Below are 27,726 nucleotides of genomic sequence, written 5' to 3'. Positions count from 1 at the left end.
GAGGACGGCCCGGGACCAGGGTTCGATTCCCGGCGCGGCAGGTTTCTGGACCAGGGTCAGCGGACTCGATAATTCTCTCGCCTTGGTGCCCACTCTGATCAGCGATCACACTCGGCAACTCTGGGCATTAGCTTGCCTCATCTTCACTAACGGCCCCACCAGACCGCCGGGGATGCCTGGTCTCACCCTGGAGATACCCATTAAGGGACCATCTCTCAGGGAAGCCAAGAAGGGTTTCGCAGCGGTCGAAGCGCCTTGGGACCCTACGGGTAAGTAGTGCTCTATATAAATGCCTATACATTTACATTTACAACAATGTGCAATCATCCGGACCCAACACTAGGCGGCGATCTATGCACAGATATGAATGTCAGCAGCCCTACATGCCAAGAACAGATGCATACTGGTAAGAAGCATATTCGATAACTAAATAATTTTTATACAAACAAATTGGTTTGAGTTCAGTCTTTGAGTGCGTGACATCATTTGCTGCCTGAGTGTGTACAACAAATGCTTAACACTACCCTCTGATAAAGCCTTACTGATCGCCTACTGTGAGAAAGTGCCATCTTTCTTGCATGGTATACCCCCACTTTTTGCTGAATTGCTGATGTACTTTGACTGAGTGTGCCCTGGGTTCCTGCCAATCCGGTACCCAGGGCCTGTGTTACTTCCCTAAAACTGCATTAAAGCCTAAACCAAATTGGCATCTCTGGCCACATGTCAGCCCATTGCAAGTGTGAGTAGTTCTTAGCAGCGGTCCTGAGGCGGAAGCCGGGATCTGTGAGGGTGACATCGCGATTACTGCGGTGTTCACCAAAATCTGTTTACTAAAAAACTTCATTTGTGCATGCTGTTTTAGTTACCTGCTAATCTGCACAGCGGTCTGTTTTTAAAAAAACGTTATATGTGCATGCTGTTTTTAGATACCTTGCTAATTTGAACAGCGGTCCTGAGGCGGAAGCCGGGACTTGTGAGGGTGACATCGCGATTACTGCGGTGTTCACCAAAACCTGTTTTAAAGCGCTAATAGTGCATTTAGTGTTTTAGCTACCTTGCTAAATTAGCACTGTTCTTGCCCTTCACCGACCCGGTGACAACTCCCCTCGCGGCTCCCGCCATCTTAGGTGAGGAGACGGCCGAGCCGTCTAGTGCTCCGCCCCTCCCGCCCTTTCTTCCATAAAATGTCACCCTTCCCCAGGAAGCGCAGCGGGACCGCCGGCGGCGCGCCGAAGGCTAGCCAAAGGCAAGCCCGTCTGCGCCCGTCCGCGCCGGACCCGCGCCTAGGGCCACGACCCCTGCTCCGTTACAAACCACCATAACATCGAGGCTCACCTACACTAGTGAGGCACTATGGGCTCTAAGGAATAGTATTAATAATACAAGATGCACTGCCTTGGAATGGGGGGATACCTCTCTGATTAACCCTCTCCATTGCACCAATTGCTCACAGGCCATGCCTACACTGTGCTGGCTACCCACTGCAACCTTCAGGAACCATAAGGAGAAGCCTATAAGGACAAACCCTAACTCGGCCAAGTGTCTATTACTTAACGCGAGATCACTGGTCAAACACAGCACGGAAGTAGCAGAGTTAATTCAGGATACTGCAGTAAAGATCGCATTTATTACAGAATCCTGGACTGATGCCCCTTCTGGCCCCGACATTGTTAATGCCACTCCCCCAAAATATGTCTGTTATACTCAAAACCGACAAAAAAGGAAAGGTGGTGGCCTAGCTGTTATTTATCATAATTCCATCAGAGGGTCCTTTCAACCTGGCCCCACAGGGCTAGAGGAGACTCTCCTTTTTAATCTTACTCTATCGGATCACCAATCCCTCAGAGGCTGTCTAGTCTACAGGCCTCCAGGGACTAAAGCCCCTTTTCTAGGAGCACTGAGCAAGCTACTCGAAGTAGTAGCCTGTGCCCAAGCATTTACATTGCTGGGAGACTTTAATTTCCACCTAGAATGCGATTCTGATCCAGACACTCGCGACCTGATTGACCTACTACTGGGCTTGGATCTGAAGCAATGGGTCAGCGGTCCTACTCACAAGGCAGGACATACTCTGGACGGCATCTTCTCAAACCATCCCAGCCTTAACATATCAACAGTCCAGCCGATCCCCTGGTCCGATCACTCAGTTGTCCATTTCTCTGTTGCTCTTGCCCCCCCTGAAATCTTCCAGAGCCAGAAACGCTCCAAGACTTGCTAGGAAATGGAAGAACATCAAGGGCGAAATGCTAGAGGACATATTAAAAACCTCTTTGCGCCCCCTCTCAGGAAATGTGGAGGAGGCAGCCTCAGCCTATACCAACGGGCTTGACTCGGCATGCCTACAATTAGCTCCCACTAAAACTATCTACTCCACCCGCCCACATTCATCGGCCCCCTGGTTTTCAGAGCAGATCATGGACCATAAAATACTGTGTAAAAAATTGGAAAGAACTTGGCGGACAACCTATAGTGAGTCAGACAAAAAAATCCTCACTATGGAGCAAAGAGCCTATAAAGAAAGAATACAACAGACAAAACGAGACTTTCTTACTAGACAGATCAAAGAAGCCAACAATGCCCCGAAGGAACTTTTCCGGACGGTGTCATCCCTGGCAGTCCCCAAGACCTTACAGATACCCCCTAGCCCTTTACTCTGCGAGAATCTTGCCACTTTCTTCAGGGAAAAAGTGGAAAAAATCTTCTCTCCCCATGACAGGCAAATTAGGACTCCTCCCCCCATCGTGGGCCCGGAACCAAATAGCAACTCAGTAAAACTCCTGCAATTCACACAAATCACTGAGAAGGAGGTAGTGAGCCAACTACTAAAGATAAAATCAGGTTCTCCACATGACCCGTAAACAGCTGCAATTGCCAAACTAGCTCCAGCCTCTATTGCAGCCGGACTTACTCCCCTCCTCAATCTCATGCTGGACAATGGGGAATTCCCAGCAAAGTGGAAACAAGCCTCCATCTTACCCCTCCTAAAAAAAACTAATTTGGACTTAGCCGAGATGAATAACTACCGGCCTATTGCCAGACTTCCCCTTCCAGCCAAAATTATGGAAGGCACTCTAAACGCACAGCTAAGTGCCTTTTTGAAGTCAGGAGAACACCTAGATCTTTCCCAGCACGGCTTCCGCGCAGAACACAGCACGGAATCTGCCCTGATTAAATCAGTAGAAGACATTAGAAGAGCGATGGACGTAGGAGGCAGAGCCGCCCTAATCCTGTTGGATCTGTCCGCGGCCTTCGACACGGTCCATCACAAGTTGTTGGTGGACCGGTTGAGGGCCTGTGGAATTCAAGGAAAGGCAGTAAAGATCCTACACGCCTTCTTATCTAACAGAACGCAGACAGTGGCACTTGGCGACTTCGAATCACGCCCTTTTGTGCTCCCCAGGGTTCCTCACTGAGCCCGACCCTTTTTAATGTGTACGTTGCCACCCTAGCGCCGGTCATTCGATCCTTTGTTTTTAACCTCACAGCCTAAGCAGATGACACGCAGATAGTGGTGTCACTGCTGCCGGGCGAATTAGACAACACAGCAGATAGATTCAGAGGATGCATGCGAGAGGTGGGCAACTGGATGGCACAAAACGGTCTTAAACTAAATTCCACAAAGACAGAAGTGCTACTCTTCGGTTCCAAGGACAACTTCTGGTCCCCTAGATGGTGGCCAGAAGAAATGGGCTCCCCTCCCTCCCCGGTGACAAAGGTCAAAAACCTAGGCATATTGGTGGACGACACATTATATCCTGAAAACGATCAGGAAAGTGCTGCCATTTTTGGAGAGGGAACACAGGAAAACAGTTGTGACAGGACTGGTCTTCTCGCAGCTGGACTATTGTAACAGCCTTATGCTAAATGCCCAACAAAGCCTACTTAACAAACTCCAGATCCTGCAGAACGCTGCCGCCCGCCTGATCACCGATACCCCTAAGTTTGTCTCAGTAGCCCAGGATCTGGTAAAACTCCACTGGCTACCAGTCCGGAAAAGAATACTTTTCAAAGCGCTCTGTGTGGTCTTCAAAGCTCTACACGACCTCGGCCCTCGATGTATGAAGCAGCTCTTCCACTGGCACAAGCCAGACAGAAACTTAAGATCTAGAGAACAGGCCCTGGTATCAGTTCCAAGAATTAGGAAAGCGCGATGGGGTGGCAGGAGCTTTTCCCTAGGCGCGGCAGCTGCTTGGAACAGATTACCGCTTACTCTTAGACAAACAGCGGACCTCCTATCTTTCAGAAAGGCCCTCAAGACCTGGCTTTTGACTCACTAAATGCTTCCTACCCACACACCAGTACAATCACATCAGCGCCAGGGCAGAGCGCTCTACAAATGGTAAAAATAAATAAATGAATAAATTGTAAATGGTACCCTAGGTACCCAGGGCACTGTGACAAGAGAAGGCCCATAAGGGCTGCAGCACTTATTGTGCCACCCTTAGAGGCCCTGTACCTTGACACACACACACACTGCCTTTGCAGACTGAGTGTCTTGGTGCAGAACTGAACAGTCGACATGTCACACATCCCTGTGTGCCATGCCCACAAACACACTGCCCTGGCATACCTCAGTCACCCCTCCAGCTGGGTGCACTATGCCAGTGGTGTGGTCATAGGTGAATGAGCACTGTGCCCCTACAACACCATAATGGCTACACTGAAGACTGAAGATTATTATTAAACTTCTCAGCATATTAAATCCACACTGCTGCCTGTGTGGGATTAAGTGTAAAGTGCACGCTGATAGGTCTAATAGTATCAGGGCGCTTGGTTTTTTACTGTCAGCCATGCCTCTGAGCTCATCCAGTACTGACAGCATTACTAGTTCCGTGCTATGGTGGGCACAAAAGCTTGCTTGCCATTCCTGGAGAAGATGATGGGCTTCCAGGAGGGATGACAGGGATTTTAGTACATGTTGTTCTAGTACTTTTGATAAAAAAGGCAGCTGGGAAATTGGCCTGTAGTTCTTTAGGCTAGTTGGATCGGCTCCAGGCTTTTTGATCAATGGTCTGACACGGGCCTCTTTATGACAGCCATGTACTACATAAACAAATAAGGGGGAACACACTCTCCGCAGCTCTCTGTTAGCTCAGCAGATGTGGAGATGGGCTATACCACTAGAAATATTCCTCTTAGCCCAACACGTTCCAGGAGTACAAAACACCATGGCAGATCTGCTAAATCAACAGACACAGCAGATCCACGAGTGGGAACTTCATCCACAAGTTCTTCAACCGCTCTTTCAAATGTGGGGACAACCTCAGATAGACCTCTTCGCAACCCACGAAAACGCAAAATGCCCAAACTTCGCCGCCAGATATGCACACCCGCTGTCTAAAGGCAATGCGATATGGATGAACTGGTCCGGAAAATTTGCGTACACTTTTACTCCTCTCCCACTACTTCCGTTAGTGATACGCAAGCTACAGCTACATTCCCTAACGCTCATTCTACTAGCTCCAACTTGGGCCAGACAGCCGTGGTACATCACACTGCTTGCAACTATTGGTGGTACCTCACCAAAAACTAAACCTATCTCCACGTCTTTTGACACAGAACCATGGAGAGATCAGACACCCGGACCCAGCTCAGCTCAACCTAGCGATCTGGCTCCTGAAGTCATTGAGTTTGGTTACCTAAACCTTCCTCCAGAATGCATGAATGTTATTAAAGAAGCCAGACGTCCCACTACGAGAGCATGGTATGCTGCTAAGTGGAAACTATTTGTAATATACTGTCAAAACAACCACATAAATCCTTTAGATGTGTCTATTCAACACATCATAGGATACCTATTACACGTTCAAAAGTGTAATTTAGCTTACACGTCTTACACCTTGCTGCCATTGCAGCATATTTACAAAATAGACAACATCTATCTCTCTGTTTAGAGTACCTGCTATAAAAGCGTTCATGGAAGGACTCAAAAGAATAATCCCTCCCAGAACACCACCTTCACCTGTGTGGAACTTAAACATTATTCTTACACGGTTAATGGGACCCCCCTTTAAACCGTTACATAAATGCGAATTACAATTCCTAACTTGGAAAGTAGCTTTCTTAGTAGCTATTACTTCTCTCAGAAGAGTCAGTGAACTACAATCATTTACCATTCAAGAACCTTTTTTGCAAATGCATCATGACAAAGTGGTTCTACGCACTAATCCTAAATTTCTTCCAAAAGTATTTTCACCATTTCATCTAAATCAATCTGTTGAACTGCCTGTTTTTTTCACTCTGCCACAAACAGTCGCAGAAAGAGCTCCACACACCTTAGACGTTAAAAGAGCATTACTGTATTACATAGAAAGGACACAAACTTTTCGTAAAACTAAACAACCTTTTGTGTCTTTTTCACCACCACATAAAGGCAACCCCATATCAAAATCGGGGATAGCTAGGTGTATTGTTAAATGCATACAAATATGTTACCAGAAAGCCAAACGTACGTTAACAATTCCTCCAAAAGCCCATTCTACAAGGAAAATGGGGGCTTCAATGGCATTCTTAGGGAACATTCCCCTAGATGATATATGCAAAGCAGCTACATGGTCTACACCGCACACATTCACAAAACCTTGTGTAGATGTGCAAACTAAACAACAAGCCACTGTGGGCCAGACTGTACTAAAAACTCTGTTTCAAACTACTGCAACAGATACTGGTGGTCGCCGCTAGGTGTGGGTACTGCTATACAATCTATGTACAGTGTGGAATCTGCAGCTCATATGTCTCGAACGGAAAATGCTACTTACCAGTATGCATCTGTTCTTGGTGTGTAGAGCTGCAGAGTTACACACGCTCACCCGCCTCCCCGGCTACCTGTATCTGTTCCAGTATTATCTTAATTAGATACAAATCACTTGGACATCACTACTTCTTGTACAGCTCCATCACTTCCCTAATATCGAAAAACAATCTGGGGATGGAGCCGATGCCCATGCGCAGTATCATCCAAAGGAGGAGTCACCTATCGCTTGACTTACAAAGACGTTTCTACAACAAAACAAACTGCAAACATCCGGGCCCAACACTAGGTGGCCATCAATGCACAGTGTGTAACTCTGCAGCTCTACATGCCAAGAACAGATGCATACTGGTAAGTAGCATTTTCCTTTCTCCATAGGGTAACAATGGCTGTGTTTCACTCAGAATTTCTTCTAAGTGTCGAGTTTTGCAACTTTAAAATATTCACTAAAAATCAGCCGATCAACAAAAACGAAATTACTCACCTGCTATCAGGAGAGATCCCAGTGCTGGATCTTGGTGCCCAGCACTGAACCTTAAAAGTAATTATAAGTGTGACTTACCGTTAACTTAATTTTTCTCCATAGGATTACATTGCTTGGTTTTTATCCAAATTTCTTCTAAGTGTCGATTTTCAAAACCTACAAATATTCCTTAAAAATCACCTGTGTAACAAAAACGATTTCTTTCAACTGTTTACAGGAAATGCACCAGGGTTGAATCCAGGATCCAGCTCTGTGTAAGAAAAACATTCATAAAGTGATTGTATTGCATTCACTTAAAACTTCCCATTGAGCTCAATGTTAAATTGTGTTTTACTTGTGTTGCCTATTGCAGCAACTGTATCAATTGCATTTAAAAGACTATTGCTATTTGAAAGTATTCCATTGCAACATCTCATTCTGAGAAAGTATTTGATACCTACTGTGGTTCTAAAATAAAGTAACTATATATTTTTATTTACAAAGCCATTGGCCTAGAGGTCAGTTCTTGAGTGTGTGTAACCGTTTGCTGACTGAGAGTGTACAACAAATGCTTTACTTGGTCCTCTGATACTGCCTTACTGCTCGACCAAGCTACCTTTTTAGAGAGTAAGGTTATATCTAAATTTAGCCTCTGGGGACTGTGGACTCTGTGCACACTGAATCTTACTTTGGTGCAGTATATACAGAGCCACTTTCTTACACCCACACCACCACAAATAGAGAGTAAGGCGCTATCTACTTTTACATCTGCCTACCTCTGTGGTTCCACTGGACTCTGTGTGCACACTATACCTCATTGTGGTATAGTATATACGGAGCCAGCTTCCTACAGCATGTTTGGTGGGGGGGTCTATGACGGTGGTCCAATACATTCTACAGCCCTTGGAGACCCTCTCTGGTCACAAGGTCCTTGAAACCACTGGTGCCTTTTACAAGAGGCTTGCCCACATGTGAGAGTTGTGCCAAATGTTAAAACAAAGTTACAGTTTAGGGAACGAACACAAGCAGTGGGAACCTGATTGGTAAGACCCAGTGCACACTTAGTCAAAATGTATCCGATACCAGGCAAAAAAGTAATGTGTAACCATGCAAAAAGGGGCACTTTCCGACAATAATCCACTCACATATTCTTACCTTCTCTTGAAGCATTACTTGTTCATAATTGTTTTTCTTGTTTTGCATTGACAGCCTCAAAGTGGGTATATACTGGAGGGGTGTGGCTCACTGGTTAGAGGCGGCAGACCCGGAAGCAGAGGACGGTCCGGGACCAGGGTTCAATTCCCGAAGCGGCAGGGTCGTGAACCAGGGTCAGCGGACTCGATAATTCTCGCCTCGGTGCCTACTCTAACCAGGGATCACACTCTGCAACTCTAAGCATTAGTTTGCCTCATCTCCACAACGGCCCCCCATAAACGCCGGGGATGCCTGGTTTCACCTTAGAGATACCAGGAGGGAACATCTCACAGGGAAAGCCAGGACGGGTTCCCCAGCGGTCTATAGTGCCAGGACGCCTCCGGGTAGCAGTGCGCTTTACAAGACACACACATTTACATTTACATGTACATTTACTCTTATCTTCATTTATGGCTGTCTGCGAGAATCCTACAATGTAGAAGGAAATGTTACTCAAATGTAATCCTAATTCTACTTCATAGTCATTCTAACTGAAGTCATGAACAACCCACCTTCCTCCACTTCTGGCAATGTAATATAGTAGAATACATTGCATACAGAGTACTCTGTTGCTCAACATGTACTCCAGTTTAAAAAGGTGTGAACCTGTGAGGCAAACTAACAATAAAATGCATGCTTGGCAATGAAGCTGCTGGCTCTGTTAAAGCAAATGTGTATATTGAGTACTTCTAATGCAGTTTTGACCTGAAAGGCAGGTTTCCTTTTATTTGTCCTCTGCTGCTACAGCCTAGTTGTGGAGGTAGCCACTTCAATGTTGAACAGCCTGGTGACACCTCCATATGTTTGTGATATAACCACTTTAATTGCATTTTTTCTGTATAAATATTTATAGTACTAGAATTACTATTTTAAATCTAAACCACATTGCATCATTTACAGTGGAAATTGGTCCTAGATAGGACACCTTTCCATTTCAAATGCTACAATGTGTTTTATATTTAAAATGGTTCTTGCATTACTATAGATTTTTATGCAGAGTAAATTGAGTTAAAGTTGTCCTATCACCGATTTATGCAGGTTTTACCAGACTGCTCAACAATGAGGTGGCTACCTCCAGCGTAAAAAAAAAAGGATGTGTTCCAGCATCTATGCATGCAGGCAGAACTATTCTATGATAATGACCTCAATGAGCATATCTACTATGCAGAACTATTATTATATGTAAGTAAGATTTCCACGTCTCTGTGTGAAAGTGCTAGACTTATAATCAATTATCCTCTGGAAGAGAGGATAACTCCAGGCAATCTTTTCTCGCAATCTAGCCCTGCATGTGACTGTTTTTGTCTCCCTTTTTGTCCTGTTTCTCCATAGATACTTGTATGAACGCATCGATGGGCGTGTGCGTGGAAACCTGCGGCAAGCAGCTATCGACCGTTTCAGCAAACCTGATTCTGACCGTTTTGTTTTCCTGCTATGCACTCGTGCAGGGGGATTGGGTATCAACCTGACTGCAGCGGACACCTGCATCATCTTTGATTCGGATTGGAATCCGCAAAACGACCTCCAGGTGATGCTTTCTAGAATCCTGTCTCTTAACTGTCCAGTGATTTTGCCCATACAATATCTTTGACTGTTACTTTCAAATGTATATGGTGCTTCTCTCTCTGAATAGGCGCTCGCTAGACTAAAGCCATGTTGACATTCCCTTTCCTTGGTCTTGTGCCACTTTGGAAGAGCTTTTGCAAGGATTTATTTTAGGAAATTTGTTAAGCGCACAAATACCCGAGGGTGTCTCGGCGCTGAGTGTCCACTGTGCTTGTCCATGAAATAATTACTGTTTGAAAAGCCAAGTCTTTATCTGTTTGCGGAAAGAGAGAAGGGAAGTACAGGCTTTGATTTGGCTTGGAAGACTATTCCAAAGTTTGATAGTGGACACTATAAAGGACCTGTCGCCCCAAGAGACTTTCTTAGTCCTTAGGACCTGCACAAGACCGGCAGTTGAAGAGCGGAGGGATCTAACAGGATTGTAAGGGCAGAATGCATCTTTTAAGAAAGCAGGTCCTAGAGAGTAAATTGCCTTATAAGCAATGCAGAGTGCTTTAAATTTAGTTCTTTTCTTTACTGGCAACCAATGAAGCTGTTCAATAGTGCCGGAAATAGGGGTATACTTGGGGGTCGCCGTGATCAATCTGGCCGCAGCATTCTGCACCAACTGTAGTTTTTTTATGACTCCTTCCTGAGCATTGACTAAGAGCGCGTTACAGTAATCAATATGAGATCTTACTAATGCACTGACCAGAGTTCTGGCCATGCTCATGGGAAGATAAGGAAGGAGTTTTTTAATCATTCTCATGGTGTAAAATGAGGATGATACCACCGCATTAACATGGTGCATAAGAGTAAGTTTAGTGTCCAGTATGACTCCCAGATTTCTTGCCTTGGCCACTGGGGACGGAGGTGGTCCAAGGGCAGCAGGCCACCAAGTGGGTGACCAAACTGGGGAGAGATTACCAAACACTATCACCTCCGTTTTATCGAAGTTAAGCTTCAAGCAATTTGTGGACACCCAGTCACTTATTGCTAGCATTCCCAGATTAAAATTAGAAGCCACTTCATCTCAGTTTTTGTTAATAGCCAAGACAATCTGGGTGTCTTCAGCGTAGGATGTCACCGCCAGGTGATGGTATTTAACGACCCTCGCCAAGTCCGACACATAGATGTTAAATAGTGTCGGACTTAGCGAAGATCCCTGGGGGACACCACAAGGGAGAGTAAAAGGTGGTGAGGTGAAGTTGCGAAAGGCGACCGACTGTACTCGGTCAGTAAGAAAAGAGGAAATAAGATCCTTAGCACCATTTGTGATCCCTGCCGCTGAGACTCGGTCGATCAAGATGGAATGATCGACCGTGTCAAACGCGGCAGACGGGTCCAACAAGATGAGCACTGCCGATCCTCCACCATCGAGTGTCATCCTGATTTCATCCGTGGCTTTAATAAGCGCGGGTTTCCGTTCCGTGTCCCTTCTGGAAACCAAATTGTGAATTATCCAGACAGGTGTTCTGATCTATATAATCTGAGATTTGGATATTCATAATCTTGTCCACAATTTTGGCGGGGAAAGGGAGGCAGGCTTTAGGTCGATAGTTGGAGACTATTGGGGGATCTAAAGAACTCTTCTTGGTGAGAAGTTTAATAGTCGCTTTCTTCCAGATGGAAGGAAAGATATTAGAGGAAAACATGGCATCAAATATTTCCGTAAGTTTAGGACCCATGATATCAGGAACATTTTTAAGAATGGAAGGGGGACATGGATCTTCCGGCGAGCCAGAGTTGGTGGAACATAGTAGATGAGATACCAGTTCTGCTGAACCTGAGTAAAGTTCTGAAAGGAGGGATGGAGGGTTGAGTCAGGCGGGGTAGAACCTGACCAAGCCACAAACTTATGATCCTTAGGGGTGGAAGATGAATGTCCAGTACTGGTTGTGTGAGCCTTAAATTGAGTAAAGATGTCAGTCACTTTCCTTTGAAAGTGATCCGCCAAGGAATCACAGAGCTTTGAGTAGCTATGATAGGGGTAGTTGTTGCTTGACCAGAGAGACGCGTGACTACCTGAAAGATTTGTTTTGTAGAGTCATGTGCCAGATTAATTTGGGTACTGTAAAATTTGCTTTTTTCCATAACGATAAGTTGTTTGTATTTAGACATCATGATTTTGTAGCAGGATTTTTGATCTGTGTCGTAGTCTCATCTCCATCTACGTTCCTGCGGTCTACATTTTTGCTTTTCTTGTCCGAGGACAACATTGTACCAAGGTGCAGATTTAGAAGCCCTATTGATAGATTGTTTCTTTAGAGGGACTGTCATATTGACTGTGTTCTGAATCCAGTTGGTGTAATTATTAGCTCCCAACTCCGGATCAGTCACAGTGGGTGGCAGAGAGGTAAGTAATGATGATTGAGATGCAGAAATATCAATGCTTTTCCAAGCTCTAAATTGGTTAATGGATAGGGGGTTTTTAGTTGGGGGGGGGGGGGGGGGGGGGAGTGTCTTTTAGTGAAAAGTCGAAGAGAATAGCCGAATGGTCAGTCTAAGTGAGGGGGAGAACATCTCTCATCCTGAGTGATGTATTACTAGAAAAAAGACCATCCAGAAGGTGGACCGCAGTATGGTTGGGACCAGAAACTAGTTGTGGGAGTCCTATTGCTTCCAATTCGGATAGAAGAGCTGCAGTGTCAGGATTGTCCAGCGTCTCTAGGTGAAAGTTAAAATCGCCCAGAATGGTGTCCTGGTTTTCGCCTGCCAATGGTTCTAATAAAATTGCCAGATTAGCGAGAAATACACTACGAGGTCCTGGGGGACGATAGATAAGCGTGCCTTTAAAAGGGGAAGCATGGGGAATGGAAATTGTAAAAGCAATTGCTTCACAGCTTGTGGTGGGGACAGCCTCAGATCTATTCTAGTATTTTCCCAAATACAAGCCAGATGGAAACTTTTTTAGCTTTTTCACATGGGCTCTTCTGCTTGTATATTTGTTTAGGGCAAGCACCATCATACTAAATAGCCTTTGGTGTACCCTTTTCTTTACATACATACAGTAGGCACTTCCTTTTTTTGGGGGAGTTTTATATAGCGCAAACTTGACACAAAGGTATTCGGTATCAGAGCGCTGTACATGAGCACCAGTTGCGTTACATAAGGACACATTTATTTTTGTTAGGGACAGGGAGATTAAGTGATTTGCCCAGAATCACAGGATTTTGAGCGACGTTGCCGAGACTCTATCCCGGTTCCCCAGATTTGAGATCGACTGCCCTAGCCGTTAAGCTACATCCTCCCCCCATCTGCTTCATCTTGTGGAACACCCTAAGATAATGTAAGCACATACCCTGTCTGTTCACTGGAATTGATGACCTCTTTATTGGATTGGGCGAGATCTTTCTTGATGAAAACACGTTCATCTAACACCAGCTGTCTGCTTGAAACAATGTAGCACTGCTGTGAGTCATGCAAAAACCTATTGTACCTCTGTTTTTAGACAGACTGAAATCTAAAAGTAAATTGAGCTCTTCAAGAATCTTTAAGAATATCCAAAACCTCTTAGTTGTCTCTTTAACCCAAGATAGCGTTTTCAAGTGTTTGTTGCACATGTTAAAATAAGCTCTTTGCCTTTATTTATGAAGTCTGAGGCCCATTTAGGTTTAATTTATTTTTTAATCTGTTCTCATTGTGGGCGTTTCTTAAGTGTTGGCCATTATGCTTTAGAAGCTGTAGGCTTAATCTGAAAGAAGCAGGTTAGTATTAGATTCCTTACCTTAGAATACCCCCAGGCGTCAGACTGAATCCAGAAACTTTTTCGTAGTAGTACACTTGCGCGTCGGTAGGAGTCATCTGCGGCTCCGGGTCACTCATCGTGGGCGCCAGGATGATGTTGCTGGAGTACTTAGACGCCGCCCTCGCGCGCTGACATCAGTTCCTATTTTTTCCGTGCCAGCAAGCGCTGATCCGGGAACAGTGGTACCCGTAGTCACTTTTTTTACCACATTTTTTGGATCATTTTTTATCATTTTTCAAAGTCGAACGACTCCGACGGTGCCGGTAGGAATGCCCGGGTTTAAACCCTGTGTCGGCTGCAACCGACTGATGTCGGTTACTGACCCCCATCGCCGGTGTCTTCATTGCCTGGGGACCGACCACGATGACAAGTCGGCCTTGACGTCTGAGGCTAGGCGGGAGCGGTCCCGCAAGCGCCTCTAGCTCCCGCAGTCGGCCCGGCGCCGTTAGAGGCCCCGGTCCGGAAGGAGGTCGAGAGACTGGTCGCGGGGCCGGAGTCATCACGGCTCGGAGGATCGACACCACTCCTCGAGCTCCAAGTCCTCAGGTAAGAGGCACAAGAAGTCAAAGAGGCGGCATCGCTCTTCCGACTCTCCCCCCCCGACCCCCCCCCCCCCACCCCGACGCCGCCAGGGGTTTGGGAGACACCGCCCATGCGGCTCCGCTGAGCCCCAGGCGTCGCAGCCTGCTCCATACCCACCGGTCCCTAGGCAGCACGCGACGCCAGAGGAGATCGAGGCAATCCTCACGGCCATGAGGTCTCTCACTCCTCCGTCGGGTTCCACGGCGCCTTCGGGCCAAGTGGCCCCGACTGGGAGCCCAAGCGGGCTAGGTGCTTCGGCCCCGGCGCAGGCTCCGACTTTGGTCCCTACGCCGAAGGGCCCCGCCGGATCCGGTTCCGGGTCGTCGCCGGTCGACCTCACAACCTCTCCGGCCGAGGCCCCAGGGTGTCGCCCCCAGCGCCGTCCTAGGACGACGCCGTCCCCGGTCCTCCCCTCGATCTGGGTCCGGCGCCGAAGGGAGATTTCTACTTTTATTATCCGGCCCCATCATTTGACCCCGAGTACCAGGAGATGAGTGGCGAGGGGGATTGGGAGGGGTCTGCGGACCCTCTGGCACGTGAGTGCTAGCCTTATCAGGACTGGGCAGGTGAGCTAGGCGACGCCAGTGGTCTGGACACCTCGCCAGACACTAGTTTTGTCTCCCCTCCTACCGTGGCTTCGGAGGAGGGGGCTGCCTATTGTGTGGTATTAACGCGGGCGGCCAAGGCCTTATCGCTTGTACTCCCCGTCGCGGCCGTGAGGACTAACCTCACTGAGGTCATTAAACCGCAAGCAAGCTCTTCGGAGCCTCTGTTGCCGTTTAATGACACCTTACCTGACGTTCTTTTGGGCACCTGGTCCAGGCCCGCTACAGGTCCCCCTGTAGATATGAACGTGGCCAGATGCCACCACCCGGCTCCGGACGACCCTTGCTTCATGTCCACCCACCCCACCCCCGAGAGCCCGGTCATACAGGCCTCCAACTCCCAGACCGCATTCCCGACAGCTCCGTTAACACCGCGTGCCTCTTGGGCCGTTATACCCACTCTCTGTGGGACACTGTCGCGGACGTGCTGCCACAATGTCCGGAGGAGGCCCGGACTAAACTCGCCCAATCCCTTGAGGAGGGTTGAGATGCGGCACGGTGCTCCATCCGATGTGGGCTAGATACAACGGACTCGCTAGGTAGAGCAATGGCAACGACTATGGCGATTCGTCGCCACGCCTGGCTGAGGTCCGCCAACTTTTCGGCTGATGTCCAAAACACCCTTATGGACATGCCGTTTGATGGCCTTCGCCTTTTTGGCGACAAGGCAGACAGTGCGCTTGAGCGCTTTAAGGACTCCAGGGCTACTGCCAAGTCCTTGGACCTGTCGGCCCGCGCCAGCAGCCTGCTGCCTTTCGCTCCTTTCGTGGCCAAGGAAGGGGCGCCGCCACACGTCCTGCAAGCCACGGGCAGCAGACTAACATCCAGCGCGGTGGCGGACGTGGTAAACGCTGTGGCGGTGCCCGGGGACAGTGGCGAGGAAGGTCCAAATCCACCCCCGCAGCATCCACCTCAAAGCCCTCCTAGTCAGAGCTTTCAGGCCCACGTGACGCCATTGGGGGGCAGGGTTCGCCATCACCTCCTCCACTGGTGCAACATCACATTGGACAGGTGGGTGCTGCAAATCGTCTGAAGGGGCTACTCCCTCCCCTTCGAGGCGACTCCTCCAGCCATGCCACCGCAGTACCACCGCATGTTGGGGATCACTTGAATCTTCTGCGAGAGGAAGTTACGGCCCTCTTGGCCAAGCGGGCCATCAAGCGCGTTCCTGGGCCAGAAGTAGGGTGTGGTTGTTACTCCCACTTCTTTCTGGTTCCCAAGAAGGGCAAAGGGGGCCTACGCCCTACTTTGGACCTGCGGAACGTTAACGGCTTTCTCCAGAAAGAGAGGTTCAAGATGCTGACACTTGCTCAGGTCTTAGCTGCCCTGGACCCGGGAGACTGGATGGTAGCGATGGACTTGCAGGACGCTTATTTCCACATTCCCGTCCTGCCGGCGCTACCTGCGGTTCACGGTAGGCCAACGCATTTTCAGTTTACCGTGCTCCCCTTCGGCCTTACCAGCGCCCCACGGGTGTTCACGAAAGTGATGGCGGTGGTCGCAGCTCATCTGCGCACATTAGGGGTTTTGGTCTTCTCCTACCTCGACGACTGGTTGTTGAAGGCGGGCTCGCCCCAGACAGTCGTCAACTACCTCCAGACTGCGGCCAACCTCCTGCACCTGCTGGGGTTCTCCATCAATGTGCTGAAGTCACACCTGTGTCCCTCTCAGAAGCTCCTCTTCATCGGAGCGGTTCTAGACTCAGCGCAGTTTCGGGTTTATCCTCTCGAACAGCGGGTTCGGGATATTCAGGCTCTGATTCCGATCTTTCAGCCGTTATTCTGAGTCTCGGTCAAGTTGACGCTGCGGCTTCTGGGGCTGATGGCCTCCTGCATCCTTCTGGTGCATCACGCCAGGTGGCGGATGCAGTCTCTGCAGTGGGACTTGAAGTTTCAGTGGGCCCAGCATCAGGGCAAAGTGTCCGACCATGTCTTGATTTCGGAGGGCACTTCAAGACATTTGCAATGGTGGCTCACGGACCACGATTGGGTCAGCGGCAGACCTCTCCCTACCCCAACCGGAGCACGTAGTTGTGACTGACGCGCCCCTCCAGGGCTGGGGAGGCCACATGGGAGAGGCGGAGATCAGAGGCCTCTGGTCTCCGGCGGAGTCCCGACTCCATATCAACCTTCTGGAGCTGCGGGCGATCCGGCTTGCACTGAAGGCATTCCTCCCCTCTGTCCGGGGGAGTGCAGTGCTGGTTTTCATGACAACACCGCCATGTGGTACTGCAACAAACAGGGCGGGTGGGGTCGTGGACCCTATGCCAGGAGGCTATGCTCCTCTGGCAGTGGCTGGACCATCGGGGCGTGACCCTGGTGGTTCAACACCTGGCAGGTTCCCTGAACGCTAGGGCGGACAAACTCAGCTGTCGGTGCACGATGGATCACGAATGTCGTCTGAACTCTGACGTGGCGCAAGGCCTCTTTCAGCAGTGGGGAGAGCCTTGGTTAGATCTATTCGCCACAGAAGAGAACGCGCAATGTCATCAGTTCTGCGCGTTGGAATTTCCAAGGCGGCACTCGCTCGGAGCCGCTTTTCGTCGCGAGTGGAGTTGCGGTCTGTTATACGCCTCTCCACCTATACCACTTCTGCCGAGAGTGCTGAAGATCAGGCGCGACCGGGCCCAAGTCATCCTTGTGGCTCTGGATTGGGCATGGAGGTTCTGGTATCCCAAGCTACTCAGCATGTCTGTCGATCCCCCGATTCGTCTTCCCCTTCAGGATGACCTTCTGTCGCAGCAGCAGGCGACGGTCCTCCACCTGAACCTCTCCAGTCTCCACTTACACGCGTGGAGATTGAGCGGCAGCAGTTGAGGCCATTTGACTTGCCTCCTGAAGTCTGTAATGTCATTCTGGCAGCCAGGCGTCCCTCCACAAAATCGGTATACGCCTGCAGGTGGAAGAAATTTGTGGCATGATGCACAGCAAAGGCTGTGGATCTCCTTTGTGCCCCTCTTTTGGAGGTTCTCCTCTTTCTTCTTGCTCTTGCCCAGCAGGGCTCTGCTCTGGGCACTCTGAAGGGCTACCTCTTGGCCATTTCCGCCTTCTTAATGCTACCTGATCAGCCCTCCTTGTTAAAGTCCCCGGTTGTAAATAGGTTTTTGAAGGGCATCATTGATGTTTCCTCCAGTTCCTTTCGTGATGCCTCAGTGGGACTTGAACCGTGTTCTAACTTTTCTGATGTGCGCTCCCTTTGAGCCACTTCATAACTGTCCTCTTCGCCTCCTTACTCTGAAGACCGCTTTCCTGGTTGCCATCACCTCTGCCAGGAGAGTGAGTGAGCTCCAGGCCCTTACTTCTAAGCCTCCTTTCCGGACAAAGTTGTGTTGCGGACGCGACCCTATTTCCTGCCCAAGGTAGTCACAGCCTTCCACATCGGGCAGTCCATCACGTTGCCCACCTTCTTCCCGCCTCCGCATCCCTCAAAAGAGGAAGAGAGGCTCCACCGTCTGGACCCAAAACGTGCGCTCTCCTATCTGGATCGCACACGCCAGTTCTGGGTGGATGACCAACTCTTTGTTGGTTACGTGGGCGCTAAGAAGGGACGGGCGGTGCACAAACCAACCATTTCTCGATGGGTCGTCTTGTGCATCAAGGCTTGTTACTCTTTGGCTCGAAAAGAGCCTCCTGTGGGGCTTCGTGCTCATTCCACACGGGCCACGGTGGGTACTACTGCCCTCGGCCGGGGAGACACTACTGCCTGGACAGCCAAGTCCGGAGAGATGGCTTTTTCGGCCGTTCCGTTCTCCAGGACTTTCTGGTGTGATCATTGGTTCGCAGACCCACCACCGGGGTTGGTATTGCTGGGGTATCTATTCTAAGGTAAGGAATCTAATACTAACCTGTTTCTAACCTGTTTCTTTCAGATGCACAAGTTACTTACCTTCAGTAACAATATATCTGTAAGAAACAGTAGTTAGTATTAGATTTCTTACCGCCCCACTCATCCTCCCCGTTCTGCGAACCGATATCTAGGAATAAGGTCATCCCCTTTAAGGGCCCTAGTTTCATGGCACCAGTGTTTTATCATGGCTCTGCGTTTCTGGTGCGGAAAAAGCTGCGTATAAGAACTGACGTCAGCGAGCTAGGGTGGCATCTAAGTACTCCGGCGAGGTCATCCCGGCGCCCACGACGGACGCGTAGCCGCAGACGATGCCTACCAACGCGCAAGGGTACTGCTACGCAAAAGTTTCCGGATTCACTCTGACGCCTGGGGGTATTCTAAGGTAAGTAATCTAATACTACTGTTTCTTACAGATATATCGTTACCGAAGGTAAGTAACTTGCGCGTTTGCACTTTTTACATCTTCTAATCCTAACATGATTATTCAGTGCTGTAAAGTGCTATTTTCTTTGTTTTAATCTAAGGTGGGATGGCATTTAATTCTAAGTGTAGTGGGAGCATCCTGTGCTGTCAGCATGGCATGTTCTGTTACAGGCATTCCTGTGCTATTTATGATCTTGCCCAAATATCTCCTCCCTCTTCTAGATGTTGTGTATTGGCCTCTTTTGCAAGTGCCACTAAAATTGGGTTTGTATATGTTTTTTTTCTGCCATAGCTTACAGATGATTGACAAAAATGGGTCTGGGCTGCAGCATAAAATATTTAGACAACACAGAAGACTTGCACTCTGGAGACCACTTACTGCCTTAAGCAGTACCATTTGTCAACTTGCCACTGCATTATTTTGTGTCATTCGCTGCTATGCCTACCTTAGGCTCTCAACGCTCACCCATCTAATAACAGAATATTTTAGTTGACAAGGCAGAGGCTGTTATTCTTTTGACCTTTGTGTACTGACAGTGTGAGCAACCTTAATCTATAGAACAAAGCCTGGTGAATTTTGCAGAGAAATGATTCAGTAGATGTTGCTTTAAAGTAAACTTGAATGGTAAGCACCAAAACTTGAATGGTGCTTATCTTTAACATAATTTTCTAGAGGGTGGAACATTCAGCCTTTGCTTTTCTTAATAATCTACTACAGTTAAAGACTAGCATACTTTGTCTAATTATACTTTGAGCAGTATTTCTTTGTAGCTCAACATTTTGAATGAGATTACATGATCCAGTTCTGTGTTCAATATGTCTATCGATTGATCCCGTTATGGAATTTGTGACTAAGTCAATGTTTAATCTTTTTTATCTCTTTTTTCCTATTTAGGCCCAAGCCCGCTGTCATCGGATAGGGCAGAGCAAAGCGGTAAAGGTTTACCGCCTTGTGACACGAAACTCGTATGAGCGCGAGATGTTTGACAAGGCCAGTCTGAAGTTAGGGTTGGACAAAGCTGTTCTGCAGTCCATGAGTGGCCGGGAGTGCCACCTCACCGGGGTGAGTATAGGGAGTGGGAAAGGAGACCGATATAGGGGTCTGATAGACAGGAAGGAGAGAACCAAGCTTTAACTTTTGGATTCATGTAAAACTGAGTGAGATATGGGAACAAGGCACAGTTTAGGAGTTGTTAAGTAATGAAAGCAGTGTTTAGAACTTAAACATATTTTGTCAGATGGTAGACCTGCCCATATCGCCATTCTAAATCCAGCTGTAAAATTTCCCAACTAGGGTAGATATTAGTTTAGGAAGAGATGAGGGTATCCAGACTAATGTATGAATTGTATTCTTCGCCACCTATTCTGTTTGTACACCCTTACGAGAGGCTGACCTCTCCATTCAGTTTCCAAGCTCTCCCTTTTGTGCGTTGGTCTATGATGAATTTCCATGCTAATACTGACACATCAGGCAGTTGTCAAACACTGCTCCTGGATGTGAGTGAGTTCAGTTTTCTCGTCTCGGATTGCTTCGAGACCTGAGGCACACGCACATACAAATTTCATGTGAGCATAAGGAGCTGAAGGGTGAAAAAGTGGTGTTGACTATTGCTAAATCTCTTTGGTGTCCTGCACTAATGCACTTTTTCTATACTGCCTTTCCCTTGGTCTTCTAGCAAATACAGCAATTTACCAAGAAAGAGATTGAGGATCTTCTGCGGAAAGGTGCATATGCTGCAATAATGGATGAAGATGACGAGAGCTCGAAGTTCTGTGAGGAGGACATAGACCAGATCCTCCAACGTCGTGCCACAACAATCACCATTGAGTCGGAGGGCAAGGGATCTACATTTGCTAAGGTGGGGTGTGCTATAAATGCAACATTAGAAGGAATGGTAATTTTATTCAGCACTAATAGACGCTGACAAAGGATCAGTTTATTCTGATTTAGTGACCTACTTTATTTGTATTTGCTGTCTAGTTTATTATTATTAGGCATTTTCTACATTGTAAAGCTTGTTTTCAGAATAGCATTAAAATAATGGAATGATGTAGGTATGAGTGGCCCATTTACAAAAATGCTTCCATCTCTTTTGGGGATTGAGAGATTTCTGAGAAATCCATTAATCAACGCTCACTGCTAGTGAAGGGACATGTGTTGGTGAGTATCAAGATGCAGGTTCTCCCTCTACCACTCTTTTGCTCCCTGTGAATTTTCAGAACTTCATGGAAAAGATTAAGGATAAACTACCAGACCTCTCACATCTCACCTTGTGTTTATTGTACTTGTGGCTTTGCTCTAAAACTGCATTCCTTGATGCAAGTATGGCCACCTTGTAATGCCTCATATTGTTGAGGGACTAGCAGTACAGGCGCGGAAATGGCGGTGGTTGCTTTTTTGGCATCTGAAGAATGAGGGAGGTAGTAACAGCAGAGGTGGGCAGTACATTCTCCTAGTGACCAGATTGGATTAAGGTTTTGGGAGATATTGATGTTTTCTCTCTCCCAGGTCCTGGCTCTATTTTATACTCTAATCTATTTAAGTAATTTTTCTTATTTCAAAATTAAAAATACCTGATCTTTACCTGGAAGAGTTCTACTGATTGCAGTATGTTCATTTGTATCTTGAGAAAGTTACAATACTGTTTGAGATACTTACCATGTGGCATAGAAACAGTAGTCCGTTCCTGTTACATGTGTCTATAATGGCAGTAGGGTCCCCAGATCTTTCTTCCTTCCTCTTCTTAGCAGCCGTTCTCCATGAATTTTACATTGTTGTTATGTTTGCCTCCTTTGTGTGAGGGTGTGACTAAAGCTTTTATAGATTAAAATCATATTTGATCCTCCACTAAAATTAAATACTAACAGCCATCCATCGTATTCTGCTACATGAAAATGTGTGTGTTCATGCCATTATTGTATTTCATCTTTATTATTCAAAGGGGTATGGTCCTACTGGCTAATGTTTTTGACAGAGCTACCTCGAAGGTCGCATAGTTCTCCAGCTTTGTAATTTTCATAAATTCACGTTTGAGACCTTCTCTTGGGGGGTCGGGAAATTTTTCCGGATGTTGTCCTTTCCTCTAATGTCCCAAGAAAACCAGAACTATTGCACTGTAAGTGAATAACCAATGTATTCTTTTTAGGCACTTCATTCTCCAATGCTAGCACAGTTGGGCCGTCCAGCTTTGTTCTCAGACAGGCTAAAGGCTAGGAATTCAGATTCTACATGACCGTATTATGCCTTTTGCAGAACTCTTCCATCAGGCAGAGGTCACTATTTACTACTGATGTTCCTGGGCTAGTATGTTGGTGCACTCTGAATGAGATAGCCAAGAGACTCCCTTTAAGTACTTGATTAATAGGGTAGCGAGAGTGAATCGTCGGGACTTGCTCTAGGATGTGGAGGGTCTTAAAGACGCTAAGACAAATAGATAACACTTATAACATCCAGTCCAGTCCATTCGATAACGTCCAGTCAATGCTTTACCTCATAAAAAGAACAGCAGGTAAATAAATAGTACACTTAAAGTTATAGGTACAGAAAACCAGGTTATGCTGACAACTTTTTGCACTACAAAAGTATAGGAAGCTGGTTCTGTATATACTATACCAAAGTAAGTTATAGTGTGCCCAGAATCCAGTGGGTCCCCAAAGGCTTACTGAGGTAAAAGTAGATAATTTGTGGTAGTATAGGTGAGCAGTAATAGTGTAGTGTTAAGCATTTATTGAACACACTCGGGCAAGAAATGTCACAAGCTCAAAGACTGAACTCAGACCAATTGTTTGTATAAAAAATATTTCTTAGTTGTAATTTTATGTTCGAAGCATATGAGCTGCAGATTGCACACTGTGCATAGTGTTGGGCCCGGATGTTTGCAGTTTGTTGTCCTGAAAAGTTCTCTGGAAGTCACGAAGCTCGGGTCCTGCAATGAGACAACGCCGGACAGAGCGGGCCCTCCTTTTTCCTGAGCTGGGTTCCAGGAGAGGTGAGGTACACTCCCTGTACTATTCAGATGTAAGAGACACCGTTTGGTACAGAGGAACACAATTTTGGACTATTTATGTATATCCTTTACAGATTGTCGTTACGTTCACTTTATGTATGCAGTAGCTAATGCTTAGAACTCTGGCCCTGAAGAAAGCCATGGGATCTTGTCCCTACCGGCTGAAACATGTTGGCCTTGTAAATGCAGTTATATGTTTAGACTGCTTCCTCTGCATTGTTCTTGTTTGTTTGAGGGAAAGGACAAATTACATTAGAGTTTTTCGCCTATTGATCCTTTTACCCCTTGTTTTTAACTCGCACATCTTTTGATTTTTGCACTGCACTCGATCCCATCTTTATCATTTGTTCATGGGTACCTTAGCGATTGATGGTGCGACCCAATTGAGTAAGGGCGATGGATGGGTCTCATTGATCAAGAGACATACCACCCCATTTTTGGATGACCAAATGAGAACACTAGATCTACACACCTATTTAATGGGAATCCAACACATCTCTGTACGGGTCTTACCAACAATCTCAGTAGGTCCTTCGACAGGTTTGTCCTGGCACACATTCTGATATAGAGACTTGTATAGCTCTATTAGCGCCTAACTCACTTATGTAGGAATTTTGCAGCAGTTCGGAGTACTTGAAGCTCCGTTATAGACCCCCGGTTCTTTTGTTGTTAGGACTACTCCTTTGGACCACATTGCGCATGAGCATCGGCTCCATCCCCAGATTGTTTTTTTCCGCCATCTGGCTCGGATGTGTTTCCTGCGCTCCGGTTAGGAACCGAATTTCCATCGGCGTGCAATCCTCACCCAGTTTGACGGTATTGTTACGATCGCGCTCAACATCGATGCAATTCTTCACCACTTCGAAGTCTTCCATTCGGTCATCAACGAAGTCCTTCGGGCCAACCTAGGCCTTTCTTTCTGGCTTATGGAAAGGACGCCATTCAAGAAGTGTCCTCGATGTGGGTCGAAGTTTCCCCACACCGACCTACATGAGGTGTGCAACCTTTGCCTCTCACCAGAACACGAGGCCAAAGACTGTTACGCTTGTGCCTCCTTCCGCTCCATGAAGACTATCCGGGACCTACGAGCTCGAAGAACAATAGCTCGCTTATCAGCTTCGATCCCCGACGACATCTTCGAAGAGGGCGTTGACGTGCCAGAACACCAGCACGCCGAAGAGAGTACCAGCTCCTCAGACTCCAAAGACTCCCACGTCGAGGAAGTCACACCAGCTCAACGGGTCGTAAGTAACATCGTCGACCCCCAACCTTCCTCGACACCCTCTAAAAAGGCTTCGGGCACACCCTCACCTTCGGGCACGGTGCACACTGAGAGACTGCTTCTAACGCCCCGCCTTCGGGCCCGGCAAAGAAGCCCATTAAGCCTTCAGGCAGCTCGGGCTCGAGCCAGCCTATCCACGGAGTCGATCCTACACTGAAGAAAAAGCCATCTTCATCAACCACGCCGACCGTTGCTCCGACACCTAAGCACATGGCGCCGAAGAATGGCAGTGGCTCATCGATACCGAAACCGCATTCGGAGCCAACTAAAAAAGCGCCTAAAGATCCAGATTCACAGCCTTCGGAACCGAAAAAACACCCGGAACCGAAGAAACCGGTTCCGGCAAAGGACACGTCAAAAGGGCACACTTCTTAACTGAAATCAGCTACCGACTCGCTGCCGAAAAAAACCCTACGGAGCCGAAAACCTCGACACCGAAGGATTTGCCCTGTGCAGAGGAACTTTTCACACCTGATCCTAACCAAAAAACTCTTGTCAAGGATCCTAAAACTGGTCAATTGACTCTCAGTTCCAAAAAGAGACCACTTGATGCGCCAGCACCACCTCCTCCTCGAAAGAAGAGAACCTCTACATTAAGGGTGCCATCTCCTCCACCTCCCCATACTGTTCCTCCTCCTACACCAACTCCAACTCCACCTCACCATTCACCTACACCATACCCTAATCCACAAGAGGATGTAGACACAGACTCTGATGACACAGATGGAGGTGCACATGACCCAGCAGGGACCAATAGTCCCCCTTAGTCACCTAATCCATGGGATGATTACAACACCCCTGATGTGCCTTATGTCTCACAAGACGACATATACCCTTCTAGACCATCCCCACCAGAGGACACTATAGGTTTTAATCTACTAGTCCAAAGTGCTGCCCAATATCATGGGGTGGACTTACACACAGATGCGGTGGAGGAAGATTTCTTACTAGACACTTTTGAGAACACTCAAAGGTCTACTGCCATTTTACAAATGAATAAGGGTGTAATCAAACATGCAACAGAGGTTTTTAAAGACCCCGTCAGGGCTAGGGCTCTCAATCCTCGAATTGAGAAAAAATATAAAGCTACCCCTCCAGATCCAGTCTATATAAAAGGTCCAGCACCATTAGACTCTTTAGTAGTGTCTAATGCACGTAAACGTGCTAATTCTCAGACATCAGGTGAATCCTCACCACCAGACAAGGAATCCAAGCTACTTGACGCCTCAGGCAAAAGAACAGGGTCACAAGCATCTAATATATGGCGCATTGCTAACACCCAAGCGTTGCTGGCCAGATATGACCGAGCTCATTATGATGAACTAGAGTCCATAATGCAGCATCTACCTGACAAATACAAATATAAGGCCAATGAACTTATACAGGAAGGTAAAAATATTACCAACACTTCCATTCGCTGTGCCCTAGATGCTGCAGATACCGCCTCAAGAGCAATTAATACCAGCATGCCTGGTATTAATGCTTGGCTACATATCTCAGGTTTTAAACCTGAGGTACAAAACTCCATTCTTAATCAGCCATTTGATGAGATACATTTATTTGGCCCAAATGTTGACGTTTCTTTAGAAAAGATTAAAAAAAGACACAGATACAGCAAAGTCTATGGGAGCCTTGCAGCAGCAATTTCCCAGACGTTCTTTTCGTCGCGCATCATACAAAGGCTACTCCTCCGAAGGTCCCTCCACCTCTTTCAAAACCCCTAGCCAATCCACATTTACTAAGGGCTACCAAAGAGAGGGTAACAACAACCAAGGCAGAGGCAAAACCAACAACTCACACTCTGCCTCTACCCCTACCCAATGACCCCCCCCCCCCCCCCCCCACCCCCCCCCCCCCCCCCCCTCAACATTCCCCTCAACATTTCCCCACTCCTTTGGGGGGAAGGCTGCGACAATTCCTTCCTGCCTTGACAAACATCGCATCAGACAGATGGGTGCGAAAAATTATTCAATCAGGTTACTGTCTAGAACTAACATCTACCCCCCAAACATACAACCAATGCCACAAGAACATCTAGCACTGTTAAAGCAAGAAGTAGAATCCCTGCTACAGAAAAGTGCAATAGAACTAGTTCCTCTGCACCAACAAAACAAAGGGGTTTACTCTCTATACTTTCTGATTCCAAAAAAAGACAGCTCTCTAAAGCCTATTCTAGACCTCAGACCGCTAAACATATACATACAGTCAGACCATTTTCACATGGTCACACTACAACAAGTCCTTCCGCTTCTGTCGCAAAACGACTTCCTTGCTACTTTAGATCTCAAGGACAGATACTTCCACATCCGCATTCACAAGGCTCACAGGAAGTATCTCAGATTTGTAACAGACGGACAGCACTACAAATTCAAAGTACTCCCATTCGGAGTCACAACAGCACCAAGAGTATTCACCAAGTGCTTAGCAGTAGTGGCAGCACATTTACGAAGACAACACTTCCATGTCTTCCCGTACCTCGATGACTCGCTCATAAAAGCAGGCTCATACAACCAATGCGTGGAACACACTCATGCCACAATACAACTGCTTCACGATTTGGGGTTCACAATAAACCACGCCAAGTCTCATCTACAACCATCCAAAGTACAACAGTACCTCGGTGCCACAATAAACACCTCAAAATCGCTTGCCTATCCCACTCTAGCAAGGATAGCCAGCATACAAACTCTTCTAACAAGGTTTCAGCTACAACACTCCCTTCCAGCAAGTGTTCATGCAACTCATAGGGATGATGGCCTCTTGCATTTTTATAGTGCCCCATGCAAGACTTCAAATGCGTCCGCTACAAGAATGCTTATCACGTCAGTGGAACCAGGCTCAAGGTCAATTACCAGACCTAGTGTTGGTAGACGGTCAAACTCATCGCTCTCTGCAGTGTTCGAACACCAAAAACCTGTCCGAGGGACGACCGTTCCTAGAGCCAGTTCCTTAGATCATCTTAACTGCGGACGCATCGCTCTCTGGCAGGGTAGCCCACCTTCTACAACACACCATGCATGGCAGGTGGACACCACAACAAAAGTTAATCCACATCAATCATCTGGAGCAACTAGCAATATTCCTAGCACTAAAAGCTTTTCCAAAAGCAAGTATCAAACAAAGCTGTTAGTCCGCACAGACAACATGACAGCCATGTATTACATACAGAAGCAGGGAGGCACACACTCCCTGCAGCTTTCTCAACTAGCATAGGAGATATGGCGGTGGGCTATACCTCAAAACATATTCCTACTACCCCAGCATGTTCCAGGAGTACAAA

The 27,726-nt window shown here is 47.4% G+C and overlaps 1 protein-coding gene and 1 non-coding gene across 2 annotated transcripts in view; both read left to right on the top strand.

The window, feature by feature from the left end:
• Window positions 1-27,726, top strand: part of CHD8 (chromodomain helicase DNA binding protein 8) — a 911,220-nt gene that overhangs the window by 442,267 nt on the left and 441,227 nt on the right. The window contains exons 17-19 of the mRNA XM_086919771.1: window positions 9,741-9,936; window positions 20,053-20,220; window positions 20,834-21,016. Coding sequence (XP_086775897.1) covers window positions 9,741-9,936; window positions 20,053-20,220; window positions 20,834-21,016 — 547 coding nt within the window. The remainder of the gene's footprint in view (window positions 1-9,740; window positions 9,937-20,052; window positions 20,221-20,833; window positions 21,017-27,726) is intronic.
• LOC147715153 (small nucleolar RNA U6-53/MBII-28) lies at window positions 20,590-20,697 on the top strand. Its single transcript, XR_015296212.1, has one exon. It is a non-coding gene; the product is annotated as a small nucleolar RNA U6-53/MBII-28 (small nucleolar RNA).

This window comes from Lissotriton vulgaris, chromosome 5, assembly GCF_964263255.1.
Source record: "Lissotriton vulgaris chromosome 5, aLisVul1.2, whole genome shotgun sequence".
NCBI classification, from domain to species: Eukaryota; Metazoa; Chordata; class Amphibia; order Caudata; family Salamandridae; genus Lissotriton; species Lissotriton vulgaris.
Note: the sequence above shows the minus strand (reverse complement) of the source record. Positions and strands in the feature narration are given on the sequence as shown.